Source organism: Vombatus ursinus, unplaced genomic scaffold, assembly GCF_900497805.2.
Source record: "Vombatus ursinus unplaced genomic scaffold, bare-nosed wombat genome assembly UNPS02014791.1, whole genome shotgun sequence".
In the NCBI taxonomy this organism is placed as follows: Eukaryota; Metazoa; Chordata; class Mammalia; order Diprotodontia; family Vombatidae; genus Vombatus; species Vombatus ursinus.
This window is the reverse complement of record NW_020954569.1, coordinates 20891905-20908422: the sequence shown is the minus strand read 5'-3', so window position 1 is coordinate 20908422 and position 16518 is coordinate 20891905. Positions and strand designations below refer to the sequence as shown.

General features: G+C 36.3%; 1 protein-coding gene across 1 annotated transcript in view; it reads right to left on the bottom strand.

Moving 5' to 3' along the window:
- Positions 1-16196, bottom strand: part of CDH18 (cadherin 18) — a 382285-nt gene extending 366089 nt beyond the window's left edge. Inside the window, exon 1 of the mRNA XM_027869003.1 lies at positions 15969-16196. Within this exon, the coding sequence (XP_027724804.1) occupies positions 15969-16196 (228 nt within the window). The remainder of the gene's footprint in view (positions 1-15968) is intronic.
- Between the last annotated feature and the right edge of the window lie 322 nt (positions 16197-16518).

The following is a 16518-nucleotide window of genomic DNA, read 5'->3' as shown; positions in this document are numbered from 1 at the left end:
TTAAACTTTCCATCATTCTCAAATCTTTCCTGGTGGACAATCACTGAGTCAGAGAACACAAAAATAGAGAACACCACACTGAGTACCATGGGAAATAGAAGGGAGCTCAATGAAAAGATCCTTCCTAGATTATACCTACTATTAGAAATCAAAACCAAAAAGCAAAATAAAACCAAATTGTCAAACTCTGATCTATATGACTAATACTCAATCTATTTTCTAGTGATATTCAGGCATAAATGACCACCTGAACCTCACTTTGAACTCATCCAACACATTGATTCATTCTCACCTCCTAAACAAAATACAGGAGAGACAGTCAAATAAGCCAGGATAAAAGATGTGGTTCTCTTACAGAAGATTTTTTTGTGTGTTTTTTTTTGTGTGTTTTTTTTTATAGAAAGCAACATCTATGTAATCACAAGTAATTATCACTTGAAATGCATGTAAAACATATTTCCAGATGCTTTGCTTTTAATAGCTCATTATTTTAAATGTATCTCTTTATTTTAATTGTATCCAATTATACATATTTAAATATTCTTAACATAAAATCACTTAACATCAAAACACTTTTAAAGCATAGCTTGAGCATCAAGCACATATTTTGTCAGTAAATTTAAATATACTGAGAAGTCCAGAATATACAATATGAAATCCAAATTCAACTGGAGATATTAATTTGTTTTCTTAAAAGTGAGCATAAAATTTTTTATAAGTTAAATTGATCAGTGTGTAGTGTTCTATAAGTAATAAGATATACTAGAGAGAAAGAAAGAGAGGAAAGGAAGCAATGGCATAGGAGAAAAAATATTGCCCTTGTAGTGAAGGAGAGATTTTTGGTTCTCATTCTGCATCTGGCATAAACTAATTATGTGAGAATGCTTTGGGAGGGGAAGAGTAAGTCACTTGATGCCTCTGGTTTAGTTTCTTCTGTAAGATGGAGGTAATAACACCTGTAACAGCTTCCCCCCATGTTTGTTGTGAAGGTCAAATGAGATAATAGATTTGAAGTGCTTAGCAAATCTCTTTATACAGCTCTGAAATGATCAGGATTCCTTACTGCAGTTACAAATGCATTGTCTCACACTTGTACAGATAAGTAGAATAGAACACAAGGATTCAATTCAAATAATGTCCAAAGTGGTTACATTTATATGCTAACATCTTTTCTTAAATTTAAAAATAAAAGAAACCTTTTAAATAAATTCTGTCAGAATTAAGGGTTTTGTCTTAAAGCTATCCATTAGATCTTCATAGTTTTGCTTTTTAAAGCTTCTTGGAAAGTAATTCTTTTAATTTTCATTAGTTGTATAAAATAAGCCAAATATATTATTATAAGTTTAAAGGATCATATTTGCAAAACCTGCCAATTGGCAAAGAAGAAAGGCAAATTCAGAGAACCACTCAGGACCATTCAAAATCATTAGTACTATTCATCCTGACTTTAATTCCTTTGTTACAAAAAAAAGAAGGTTGGAAAAGACAGTCTCTAAGCCCCCTTCTAACTCTAAATCCCAAGATCTTATGAATGAAAAATAAATCTACACCACAGTAGGAACCAGTTTTATTGAGTTTCTCTGACTTAAAATAATTAAGACAAGCTTCTCAAGCACTAAACTTCTGACAATTATCTGCAATGGAACTGTAGTTTGTAGTTTGTAGTTGTAATAGAGCTATAGTTTGGTTATTCTAGTCATCACAAGTCACACTTCAATAGGTTTGAAACACCCTAAATGCTTCGTACATAGATCTGCTCATACCAGTACTCTGCCTCTAAAATTTTCAGTGGCTCCCTATTGCCTCCCAAGTAAGGTACAACCTCCTTCTTTTCCTTGGCATTCAAAGTTAACCAAGATTTTGCACTACCCTACTATTCTAAACTTCTCACTTTCTTTTCTATATATTCTAAAATTCAGTTAAAGTACACAACATTTTTTTTCTCCCCAAGTATAGATGTGCATCTGAGTAGAGTGTTTTGTTGTTGTTTTTTCCTGTTCCCTACTCCCAAAACATTTCATTTCATTCCTGCTCTTATCTGTACAATTCTTCCATGCTATCCTTCCTTAGAGTGCCTGCTTAGAATCAGGAAGATAGAAGTTTAAATCTGACCTCAGGAACTTACTTGCTGTGTGATCTTGGGCAAGTCACCTAAAATCTGTCTTTCTCTGTTTCCTTAAATGAAGAACCAGGATCAAAATAGCACCTATTTCTTAGGCTTGTTCTTATGAGGTCAAATATGATAGTATTTCCAAAGCTTCATCCCTCTCCTTCCCTTTCCTAAGTGAGTAATTATCTCCTTCAAATCTCACATAGAACTCGGTGCTATACCGAAGGGTGTGCTGGTTAATGTTAAATGATTGGCTGTAGATACACAGATAGAGATAGAAATTGATCTATCTGTATATACATATATATATATATATGTGTGTGTGTGTGTATTATATGTATATATGTATGCATGAGTATATATATGTATATATTTGTATATGTGTGCATGTGCATATGCATGTGTATGTATTGCATGTATACGTGAGTATGTATTCCAAATATGAGTATATATTCCAGATATACCTGTATATACACATATATATGCATATGCATACATACATATGTACAACACATGTGTATGTATTTTCAATTTAATCTCCATTATTAACATTTTCTCCATAATTTTCTCGAGTCTAAATCATCAACAAAACACTAAGTTAAGTCTTAAGTACTAATTTGTAGCATTTGTCAATTTCCAAAGCATAAATACTCACATAGAAAAGTTAACAATCAAACTTGTATGACTTGGCAGCAGTATACTCCTGACTGCATCTCTCTAATGAATTTACATGTCATATTTTGTGTTATACTCATCTGTATTCATATCTTCTTCTTCTATGACTACTAGTAGCTGATTTAAAATTGACAAAGAACTTTTCATACATAATCTCATTTGATCCTCGTATCTCCTCTGAAATGTGGATATTATCCCTATTTTACAGATGAGGGAACTGATGGTCAGAGATAATAAATGACTTGGTCATGGTCTCACTGTCAGAAGTAGTATTCAAACATAAGTTTCGCAATTCCAGATCTATCACTGTACACTGTATCTACTTGCCTTTCTACATAAGAGATAATAGATGGGAAAGTGCTTTGTAAACAATAAAACACTATATAAATGTTAAAGAAATTATGAAGCAGAGAGAGTAGTTTAAAATCTTGGAAAATACATCATGCTTTACTAATATTCTTGGGAGATAGCACACATATATCAACCAATCAGCACATGTTTATTAAGTGCTTACTGCGTGCCAGGTATTGTGATAAACATTAGAGATATAAAGAAAAAAACAAAAACAATTAATTCCCCCAAGGAGTTTATGTTCGAATGGGGGATAGATATACAGAAACATATATTCTATGTACATGCAATATAAAACACATTCACAGTAAATGGAAGATATCCTTAAGAGAGAAGGCAATAAATAGCAAATTCAGGGTACAAAGAGAGGCCTAGTCTTGAAGGAGTGAGCAGAGAAAGCATTGCAGGCACCTGGGTCAGTTAGTATAAAAGTATGGAGACATTAGATGGAGCATAGTATATAAGGAACATGGAGTAGGCCAGTATGACTGGAAAGTAGAGCATGAGGTGGGAAGTATTATGTAAGAAGACTGGAAAGACAGGAAGGATGCAAGTTTTAAAGAGCTTTAAATGTGAGAAAAAAAAATTTATATTCGATTCAAAAGGTAGTAGGGAACCAAAGGGTTTTATTAAGTAATGGTGGACATAGTCAGACCTGCCCTTTAGGAAAATCATTTTGGCAGCTGTGTGGAGGATGGATTGGAGAGGAGAAAGATTTAAGCTATGAGACAAATTAAAGCTAAAGGTATGAGGACCTAAATTAGTATGGTGGATGTGTGAGTGAAGAGAGGTGACATATGTGAGAAATATCGATTTAGAAATGATAAAGTTTGGCTACATGGATCAGTACAAATGAGGAGAATGAATGAGTGAGTGAATGAATGAATGAATGAATGAATGAATGAATGCTTTTAGATTGCTTTTAGACTCCCCTCACCCTCTGCTCCCTTTTGCCAGTTTATTTGTATCTCCAGCATTTAGCACAAAGCCCAGCACATAAAAGGTGATAAATAAATGTTTATTAATTGATTGAATGAATGAATGGATGGATAAGTGCTTACTAAGTGAAAAACACTTTTGTTAAGTGCTGGGAAAACAAGCAAACAAACAATAACAACAACAACAACAACAGCAAGACAATCCTTGCTATCAAGCAGCTTACAATTAAATCGGGGAATATAACTCATATAGGCAATTTCAGCCCTAAGTAAGATGGAAAGGCCCTGTGGTAATGCATCTTCTCTAATGTCATTTGATATCATAATGATATTACCAATGTCATTGATAAAATAAAAACTATTTTTGATGCTGAACCATTTGGCAGTGGCAAGAATTTTAGAGACAAAGATTTTCATTTCTGGGTCTTTGGCGGGGGTAAATAAGGAGGTAGGGGCAGCATCACCTATAGAGACAGTAGACAGGTCACAGCTCTACAAGAGTGGCCTCGCCCTATTAGACAGTAAAGGGGCTGATGGTCTGGAAGGTATTGCTTTTCCAGGAGCTTTTGAGTTTACCTGCCTGACAGTGGCAGGTAAAGAAGCCCTGAGCTAATCAACTGTCCACAATGACAGTTGAGTAGTTCAGTGCTTCTTAAACTGTGGGTCATGACACCACATGGGCTCATGAAACTGAATGCAGGGGTTGCAAAAAATTTGGCAACAGTAAAAGGTTTCTGAACACTCAGTGACCAAAAATTAATTCAAAACAAAATGCTTAAAGAATCTGAGGTGTTTCTGGCAGCACTTCCCTGTGTTGCATTGCTCAACTTCACCACAGCCTTGGTTCTGAACACACAACATGCGCACTTTGCACTGCGTATGCGGTCACACCATACAACGCCAAAGAATGCTGCCAGAAACACCTCATCTCAGATTCAAGACTATTGTATGTTATGAATTGCAGTGTTTTTTACTGTAAATACAAAATCGTTAAATGAATTTTGGCTTAGGATTAGGACAGAATTTCCAACAGTTTCTGAAATGTCCCTAAACCTACTTCTGTTATTTTGTCCTATGGATTTTTGCAAAGTGACGTTATAAAATCAAAATATTGACCAAATCTGAAAAACGTTCAAGATGCTCTATGTCCTACAGCATCAAATATTCCACCAAGATTTCATTCTTTATGTAAAAATAAACAAGCACATCCATCTCATTAGTATGCAAATTTGCTTTCATCTTTAATAAATGATAAAATGTATACCAAAGAATTGTTTTAAAATAAATTGATTTATGATTTATTATCAGTAAATGTTTGATTTGTACACCTATTTTATATATCTATATACCTGGTGTTGCATAAAAATTTCTCAGGCAAAAAAGGGTCATGAGTGGAAAAAGTTTAAGAAGTCCTGAATTAGTGGTTAGTCTTGGTGGTGGTGGTGGCAATTCTCCACAAAGTTTACTTTCTTCAGTGGTGGAGTCCAGGCTGGATGCAGAATCAGTGGTCTGGGGGGCAGGAAGGGGACTATAATTAATTCTTGTAACTCTTGGACTCAGTCAACAACCATTAATTAAGCTCTTACTATATGCCAGGAATTGTGCTAAGAGCTGGGGATACATAAAATGCAAAAATGTTCAACTAATACAGTGCTATATTTGGTAAGACTCTGGGTACTGGACTTTCCATTGGAGAGTTTTAGTTTTAAAAAAATGCTTTTATTGATGTCTTTTGTTTTTTTTAAAGGTAATTTTTATTTATTTTTTTGTTTTCAACATTTACTTCCACAAGATTTTGAGTTCCAATTTTTCACCCCATCTCACCCCTCCCCCCCACCCCAAGATGGCATGCATTCTAAATACCCTGTCCCCTAGTCTGCCTTCTCTTCTATCTCTGACCCCCTTCTCTTATCCCCTTCCCCTTCAGTTTTCCTGTAGGGCAGGATGTATTTCTGTACCCCATTTCCTGTACTTCGCATTTCCCAGTTGCATGTGAAAACACTTTTTTTTAAACATGTGTTTTTAAAACATTGGGTTCCAAATTTTCTCCCTTCCTCCCTCTCCACCCACCCTCATTGATAAGGCAAGCAACTAAATACAGGTTAGATATGTGCAGTTAAGCAAAACACTTCCATAGTAGACATGCTGTGAAAAACTAACTTTCTTTCCCTTAATCCTATCCCACCCACTCATTTATTCTATTCTTTCTTTTGACCCTGTCCCTCCTCAGAAGTATTTGCTTCTGATTACTCCCTTTCCCAATCTGCCCTCCTCTCTATCACTCCCCTACTCTCTTGTCCCCTTCCCTCCCTATTTTCCTGTAGGGCAAGACAGATTTCCACACCCAGTTGAGTGTGTATGTTATTCCCTCCTTAAGTCAAATCCTATGAGAATAAGATTCACTCATTCCCTCTTACCTTCCCCCTTTCCCCTCCACTGTAAGAGCCTTTTTTTTCTGTTTTTTTTTTTTTGTAGGATAATGTACTCCAGTCTACCTCTCCCTTTCTCCTTCTCCTAGTATATTCCTCTCTCACCCCTTAATTTCATTCTCCAGATATGACCACTTCATTTTCAACTCACCCTGTGCCCTCTATCTACATCTTTATATATGTCCATATAATTTTTTCCCCTCCAACTACCCTAATACTGACAAAGGTCTCATGAGTTACAAATATCATCTTTCCATGAAGGAATGTAAACAGTTCAACCTTAATAAGTCTCTTATGATTTTTCTCTTTCCTGTTTACCTCTTGATGTTCCACTTGAGTCTTATATTTGAAAATCAAATTTTCTATTCAACTCTGGTCTTTTCATCAAGAATGCTTGAAAGTCCTCTATCTCACTGAATAACCATTTTTCCCCTGCAGGATTATACTCAGTTTTGCTGGGTAGGTGATTCTTGGTTGTAATCCTATCTCCTTTGCTCTCTGGAATATTATATTCCATGCCCTGCGGTCCCTTAATGTAGAAGCAGCTAAATCTTGTGTTATCCTGATTGTGTTTCCACAATACTTGAATTGTTTCTTTCTGGCTGCTTGTAATATTTTCTCTTTGACCTGGGAACTCTGGAATTTGGCTGCGATATTCCTAGGTGTTTTCCTTTGGGGAATCTCTTTCAGGAGGGGATTGGTGGATTCTTTCAATTTCTATTTTGCCCTCTGGTTCTAAAATATCAGGACAGTTTTCCTTGATCATTTCTTGAAAGATGATGTCCAGGCTGTTTTTTTGATCATGGCTTTCAGATAGTCCAATAATTTTTAAATTCTCTCTCCTGGATCTATGTTCCAGGTCAGTTGTTTTTCCAATGAGATATTTCACATTGTTTTCTAATTTTTCATTCTTTTGTATTTGTTTTACAGTATCTTGATTTCTCATAAAGTCACTAGCTTCCAATTGCTCTATTCTAATTTTTAAGGAAGTATTTTCTTCAGTGATCTTTTGGACTTCCTTTTCCATTTGGCCAATTTTGCTTTTTAGGGCATTCTTCTCCTCATTGGCTTTTTGGACTTCTTTTGCCATTTGGGTTAGGCTATTTTTTAAGGTGTTATTTTCTTCAGTATTTTTTTGGGTCTCCTTTAGTAAGCTATTGACTTGTTTTTCATGACTTTCTTGCATCACTCTCAGTTTTTCCTCTACTTCTCTTACTTACTTCTCAAAATCCCTTTTGAGCTCTTCCAAGGCCTGGGACTGATTCATATTTTTCTTGGAGGCTTTGGATGTAAGAGCTTTGGCTTTGTTGTCTTCTTCTGGTTGAATGTTTTGATCTTCTTTGTCACCAAAGTAAGATAATATAGTCTGACTCTTTTTTCACTGCTTACTCATGATGCCAGCCAATTACTTGAGTTTTAAACTCTTTGTTAAGGTAAAAGTCTGCTTCCAATGTGAAGAGTGTACTGTCCCAAGCTTTGGGGATTTGTACAGCTGTTTTCAGAAGTATTTCTAGGGACCTGAAAATTTTCAGTTCTTCCAAGGTGGTATGATAAGGGGAAAAGTGTTTCCCCTCCACAGCCACAACAAGCTCCACCACACCAGCATTCCTCCTCACCCCAGGACCGCCCCTCAGAACTGTGACCCAGATCCAAGCACCAGTAAAGCAAGAGATTCCTGCCTCAGCACTGGCAAAGAGATCCTTGCAATCCCTCTCTGATCAGCCACTCGATTCCCCCTTAGCCTGTGGGCCAGAAGCTTAGGTGGTTGCTGCGGCCCCACGGGTGCCTGAAATCTAGCTTCTTCTCTTACCGCAGACACAGACTTTTCCCACTGACCTTCTAAGTTGTCTTTGGCATTCATGGGTTGTGAAGTCTGGAAACTGCCACAGCTGCCCGCGATTTAGTCCTCTGAGTCCTGCTCCAGGGTCGCTGTGGCCTGCGCGCCCATGCCAAACTGTGCTCCTCTCCCAGCCCGGTGCGATATACCTTTCCAAATAGCCATCCAGGCTGTCTTTGGCTGGAAATTTGTTTCACTCTGTCTTTTTGTGGGTTCTGCTGCTTTAGAATTTGTTTAGAGCCATTTTTTTAGGTATTTGGAGGGCTTTGGGAGAGAGCTTAAGACAGTCACTGCTTTCCCTCTGCCATCTTGGCTCCGCCCCCCTGTCTTTTGTTTTTTTACATCATCACAATTATCCCTAGTATCCTCCCTCTCCCTCACAGGTATATGTATCTTGTATAACAAACAGTATTTTTCTACTCAAGGTTGAAGGAAGATAGTGATAGAGCTGGTAGTGGTGATTTCACCACTTGGCATATGCCACTTCCTGTTTCTCTTTCAGGACGATCCTGAGGTTGTGAACTTGGATGCTGGGGAAGAGGTTCCCTCAACAGTAATAGGAAAGTTCAGAAATTCTATTAAACTGAGAATGAATATGCAGTACTCTTCTAGTTGATTTTTTTTTATTCTAAGGCATAAATTCTAGAAATTTCTCTTAACTTTACCATAGTAGAGATTAAGCATGAACTAAAATTCAGATAGGAAACACCAAGTGGATGAAGTGTACTTATCATTAAAATTAGAACATATACTTGAATGCATAAACTGTAGAGCTTATCTATTAACATGTAGATCTGGTGCAGAAACTACAGGTGGACATGGAGCTGGACCCACAGTTACACAAGAGGAAGAAATGAGCCTGATTGTCTTCAGGAAATAGAAAAGTTCCTTTAATGACCACCCCTAATCTTCTTGTAAAATGAAATACCCTTATTTTAAGGCCCCACCTTCTGCTGGTATTGTTATGTATCAGCAAAATATATAACAGCTGATGAAGAATTTTGAAAAAAAATGAATATCACATAGAGAGCAATGGAAAGGTGCATAATGGGTATGAGAAAAAGAAACATAACTAATGGGGAGGACGTCTCAAAAATTGGGTAAATGACATCAAGGAACTGTAGGCTTATCGTGTGACAAGGAACAATAGATGAGAAAACAGGTTGCTCCACCAGTCCTCTTATAATGTCAAGAGAAATCAAGGAAGGCCTCAAGTGAGTTGAATGGTGAACTTGTAGGAAGGAACACATCAACATCAGGAAGGCATGGATAGGTTGTAATCTACACCACTGAAGAGATCATTCAAATTGATGAAGAATAGACCATTTGAAAATTGAGAATTTCTGTGCATATTATATTATATATATACACATGTACATATATATTAAAAGCATACATTTTTACCTTGTTAATTTTCTCATTTTAATTCTTAAATCAATCTTTATATAAATAATGGGATAACTTTGGGAAGAATTTCAGTATCCACAAATCAAACACCATTGCATAAATGGAAGTACAAATCAGCTGACCAAAAAAGCTTCCCTAAACCAGTACAGAACAGGGTATGAGAGGATTATAAAATAAGTACAAAGAGAAGCAAGATCAGTAGAAGAAAGGGACATTTTCAAATGGACATGTCAGAGTAGAACCTTTCTTGAAGGTGGTGGCCTTTAATTTTAAAGAATGAGTAGAATTTTAAAGTCAGCCTTTTGGGAGGGAGAAGAAGAGACAGAAATTCTAAGGAGATAGCAATGTGAGCAAAGGGCCCAGTGGCGGGAATATACTGCATTTGTGCAAGGATGCCAAGTGACTTCTCAAATGAAAATTGTAAAACAATGCTTAGAGCACTTCAACGTATTTTTTGCAGAATTGTTAGTAATAATGTATTAATTATGCTGCGTTAGCTTTCATGCTAATCTGTTGTATATAATTTAAATTTTAAATTATATAATGCACAATTAGCTAAAATTTTATTTAAGGTAAAAATGTTACTTGCTTATTGAGTTTTGAATATGGATATATCCTTTGAAAACAAAGGAAATCTTTGCTGAGAAGTAATCTGGCAAATGTGCTCTTGTTATTTTCTTTGCTCTAATCCCTCAATTATTTGCAAAGTCCTCCAGCCAGTGCCACAAATCCATGATATCCCTGTGTGCTAGACTGAATATTTGATCTGATTTGGCTGCCAAGTTTTGGGGAAAAAAAAAAGAAAAACAAAACCATCTATTGGCCATTCATCATTTTATTTATCTTTCCATTTATAAAATGGCCTGAACATCCTAGCTTCAGGGGTGCATACTCATCTTTGTAGTGAATAAAACAGATTGACCAATGTCAACAAAACAAACTCTTATCATAAAGCCAGCTGCTAACTAGTGAAAGGCCAAGAAAAATATCAAAGGCAGAACAAGAGAGATTGCCACTACTTAGACAATCAAAGCTTAAAGCCTTCATCAATAGTCCAGGCAAATGTAGTCATAGAGTATATAGATATCTAACTAAGGGTTTAGAAAAGGATGACCAACTTCTCAAGGATATTGGAGGTAGTAACTTAAAATAATATATTTCAAATAAAGGAGTTCTTCAATACTGGATTTGCCATTATTTTTAATAATCTGCTACAGATGACAACACTCCACTTGATATTTTCTTTTAGTAACTATAAAAAAATATTTTGAGTTATTATTCTTTAGTTTCCATTCCTTTCATGGTATACTTTGTAGGGAAAAGAGATATACTTTCTTGAAGATTAAATATTTTTGAGAATTTCAGACACCTATAGAAACACAAAGGAAAACTGTAGAAGGAAAATCAGATTTTCTTTTTCACTTTCCTGTCTTTTTATTCCATTATACTTTGGTATAAAACAGTAACAATGAACATAATTGTATTATGTGTAAATTATTTGAGTGTGAGAAATAAAGTGATCACAGTGGAGAAATTCCCAAGTATGACTTCAATTCAAATCCTGGCTGTTGCCACTTATCTTCTGTGTAACCTTAAATAATTCACTTTACCTCTCTCTTCCTCAATTTTCTTATCTGTAAAATGGGAACTCTGGCCTACATAGTCTCTAAAGTTCCATCCTACTCTAAATCTAATATCTATGAAAAGAACATACAATTGAATCTTGGCCTATTCCACCATGCCTTTTTGAATATTGGCTAAGGGGTTTACCTAAGGCAGGACTGAGAGGAATCATACTGTTTCTATTCTGGTTCACTTATTCACATGTGACTGATAAGTCCCTTTGATAAGACTTTAGAGTTTTAGATTTAGATTTAAGATAAGGACTTTAGATTTAGGTAGGTGTCTACCATGGTTCCAAGGTAGAAAACCCATGAAAAAGAGAAAAGAATTTGAGTGATCATTAGCCTTATTCTTTTTAATGGTTTGATGTCAGGATGGAAGAAGTTTATTCTAACAGAATAACCAAGGATCTGTCTTTGACCTATTCATTATTTTCTTGGATGGTCATAGGATTTAGAGGTAGAAAACACATCTCACCCCAAATTTTTATGTATGAGGAAAATGGGACCCAGTGATTATATAGATAGTAAGTACCAGGGTCTTGCTTCAAGCCTTTGTCTTTTAACTAAAAATCTAGTGCCCTTCCAATTATACCATGTGGTATAGATGATATACTTACCAAACTGGGGTGGGGTGGGGATAGAAAACTGGGAAGGACAGATACCTAATAGACCAGGTGACAGAATGAATATCCAAGGAGAAGCTTGACAGGTTAGCTCAATGGGCTACATCAAATGCAATGCAATTTCTTTAATTCATTTCTTGGATGAAAATAACTCATAAAACAAAAATGAAATTGAATAAAGAACAATGCAAAATCATAGGCCTAGGTTCAAAAATCTCAGTAGCTCAACATACAGAATGCAAACAGCAGAGCCAGTCCATATGATAAAAACAAACAAAAGAACACACAAGCCCTAAATGAGATTTTAGTTGTCTGCATGTTTAATATGTCACAACCTTTAAAAAGAAAAAGAGTGCAATATTAGGTTGCATTAAATAGTATAGATGGTAAGTGATGCAACAGTTCCCCTGCATTCTGCCTTGGTCAGACCACATCTGGAGTATTATCTTCAGTTATAGATAACACACTTAAGTAAAGACACTCCCAGTCTGTAGTAAATCTAGAGGAAAGTGAAGAAGATGGAGAAGGAATTCAAAATGATGCCACTTGAAGCCTACCTGAAAGAACTGGGGAAGCTGAGCTTAGAATGAAAAAGACTTAAGAGGGTGACACAATAGCCATCTTCAAATAATTCAAGGAATGTAATGGAAGGAAAGGATCAGACTTGTAATGCTGGGCCCAGTAGGCAGAATTAGTATCAATGGATTGAAGTTTCAGAGAGATTTTGACGTGGCATAAGAACACTTTTTAATAAGTAGAACTAAGACTACTTTGTATTGCTTTGTTAGTGACTTCCCTATTACTACATGTTTTCAAGAAGAAGAGATGGTCACTCTTTGAAGCTGTTGAAGACGCAAGGTGGATAAGTGTTATAGTGGATAGAATGCTGCAGGAGGAGCCAGGGAAAACCTGAGTTGAAATCTAGCCTTCAAACACTTGTTAGCTGTGTGACCATGGGCAAGTCATTCAACCTCCATCTGCTTCAGTTTCACAATTCTAAAACAGGGATAATAATAGCATTACTTCCTGGGTTTATTGTGGAGACCAAATGAGATAATATTTGCTAAGCCCTTTGGAAACCTTAAAACCCTGTATAAACATTAGCTTTGTTACTTAAATATAGATCAACCATTATGACCTCAGAGGCTCCTTACAATTCTAAGATTCTATGATTGTCTGAGTTCTAATTTCAGTTTTTATTTTCACCCATTAGAAAATAATAATACAGCTGCACTGAAATCCTAGTCTCAGTTACTAGGGCAAGACCATATCAGCACTATTCCAGGGCGCTGAAATTCAGATGGGAGCACTTGATTTCCTTTCCTAATACAGACATGGCTTAGCTCAGAAAGCTTGCTTTTGAGTCAGAACAATTTCCTTGCTTTAAATTCTAGCTCTGCCAAGAGCAAGGACCTTGGGGAAATAATTTAGGCTCTCTGGTCCTCAGTTTCCTCATCTGTAAAATAAGAGCATTGTACTAGGTGGCTCTGATGGGGTGTTTGGGTGCTTGTATTTGGGTGCTTGTGCTTGTACTTGGATCCCAAGTTCTCCCTAGTCTCAGAAACATTGTCTCTGGCAGTTTCTCCCCAGCCCAAAGACACTGTGCCTAGCAATTACTCATGATTGGGCCCCAGCAAGACCCTTATCTCTTTCCCTGGTGCAGTTACAAACAGCACGCGAAGGAATTATTAGTTTGAACTGGCTTTGCACTGGGTCATAAAGATATTCTTACCCACTGAACTATCTATATTACCGCCCTACCTCATTATCTACATCCTGGACTCCTCATTATCTGTATTCTAGACCTAAGACACATGTATCCTCCCTACATCTATCTTGTCAAACAAGACATTGACTGGTGGCAGACTGGACAATTCTCAGTTACCGCTGAACTCTAGTTAACTTAGTGATGTAGCAGGCCTAAAACCACACCTCCGTGCAGCCCCCCTCATGGACTTTTTCTAGTGAACTCTGGGTAAAACGCCTGCACAGTAGATACAAGAAGTGCATGTTCCTTTAAGAATTGACCAATCCTTAACTACTTCCTAATCCCCACCCTGAATCACCTAGTTATCATATTTGACACATGTTTTATTATATTTTATCCTATACAAACTTTAACTGTACCCCTCTAAGGATGCAGGTTCCTTAAGAATCCTTGCCCCACTGAAAAGCGTAACAATAAACTTTTTGCCAACTTGACTTAAAAAATGCTTGAGTCTGTGAATTTATTCCAGACTACCCCGTGCTATACTCTAGTCTTTGAGGGGTCTCAACCTGTCAGACTGCAACAGCCCCCAAGGTCTTTTCCAGCTTTAATCCATGAATTAGTCAATAAACATTTATGAAATGCCTACTATGTGCCAGGCGCTGTACTAAGTGCTGATGACACAAAGAAAGGCAAAAGACAGTCTCTTTTCTCAAAGATTTCACAGTCTAATTGGGAAGCAAAATAAATAAACAAACAAGCAGATAAATAAATAAATGTAAAAATAAGATATATACGGGATAAATAAATAATTAAAATATAAATCACTAGAATTAAGGATTGGAAAAAATTTCCTTAAATTTATGACTTCATTATGATCTATGATTCAATGATAGTAAGAACAATCAATTGAAATGGGGAGCTGATGTGTTTCTTTCAACCCTTCATGTTTATGACCATATGTAGCTGAACACCTTCCTAGCTGCTTCATCCTGCTCCTTTCTCAGAACACTTTTCCAAGCAGTGGCCTACAAGTGTTGTGGTGACCCTGCCACCCTCAGGTCAGTATCCTGAGGTCTATACCACTTCCCAAATGAATTTCCCTTAACTTCCAACATTGCCAGTTACAGCTCAGATCCTAGAAATTGTTTTCTGGGATAAACTTGAGTGCCTAAGGGAATGGAGAGATAGGAATGATGCTGAGATAGCCCTCCCCCACCAAAATCCTCCTTCTTCCACACACATTCATCTTTGTAGTGGAAAGCACATTCCTGATGCTATTATGCATTCCTAAAATATCAAATATATAAGGTTCAAAATAACAATGAAGAAGAGTTTATACTTTTACAAAATAATTGATACCTTTGCTCATGATTGATGTGGGCTAGGGGAAACTAGTTATAGGTATCACTGTGTACAATTCACAAGAGGAGATTAAGCTATCTGATCCAAATCACAAAGATTTTTTTCCCCCTAATATTTAGAAACTGTAATCAAATCCAGGCTTCCTGACTATAATTAATTTTCTTTCGACTATATCAGAATTTGTGGCTTGATTTGAAGTATCACTTTTTAAGTATCACTGGACTCTGCTGATTTTGTAGTAAAAGTAAACACTGCTCTGAAGAAAGGCAAATTACCTAATTGTTTAATAACATTCTTTTGAGATGGGAAAACAAAATCTGTTTTTTTCATCTACAAATTCATATATATCATGCATCAGCATTTTAAATACCATTCTATCACTGAGATAGGGCACATGAGTGTAATCATAGAATATTCTCTTCAGAAATTTAACAAAAAATACTTAAAATTTTGTAATGCAATGCCCTTTGTTATAAATCCAGATTTGCTAGCTCCAAATAAATTTAATTTCATATGTTATTAGATGTGTTAGATGGCTATTGGTAGCTAATGAATAAGTTAAGAAGGGGAAAAAATGTAGTAAATAAGCATCGTTTATATAAAAACAGTAAGTTTCTCTTGCAAAGTGTTAAACCTGAGGATTAATCCTGTAATCACTGAATTATGAGTTCAAAAAGGTATTTATTTATTTATATAGGGAAGAACAAAGAAAAACAAGAAATATTCTGTGAGACACCTTTTGTCATGATGTGATATCATGGGCAATGACCCATTGTGTCTAATCTTTTTTCTGAGTTGTGCAGCAGCTTGTGTTAGGGAAACCATCTCCTAATTCATTGTCTTCTACCCCTTCCCCTTTTCACAATCATTTTCTGCCCAACTCAAGTCCCCATAACTTACTTTTCCCACATATTGAGGATCTGGTCCCATGTGTTCTTCTAAAACGAAGAATTGGTTCCACACCCATCCACGTTTGGGGCGATGGTGGACTTCTGTTTCACCCTCTATGTGTTTGGTTTGATTTCTGGTCACCTTAATGGAGCTGTGATGAGCAGCCCCATAACACCTCTGCACAAAACAGAGACAAACTAGGACTGGGCAGATGCAAGATGTACTCGTAATTCTCATTGTAGGATAACTTTCCAGTTCAAGGATTTTCTTTCTTTCCCTTATCAACTGTAATCCCTTATTGGGCACTGAAGGAAGAAGGCAAAGCCTCGTTTAGAAAAACAGTCCAAAGTGAGTTTTTTAGCTTGTCCATGGTTTAACTGCCCATCGGGGAAAGGTCAAAGCATATTTACATCCTGAAATGGTATTAAAAAAATGAAGTTGTAGGTGTCCGATTCTAAGTCTTCACAGTAGATATCCACATCTGACCATTTTCTACCTAATGGAGGGAAAGAAAGAAAATTACTTACATCATTAAAAGGATCATTTAAGCTATTGACCT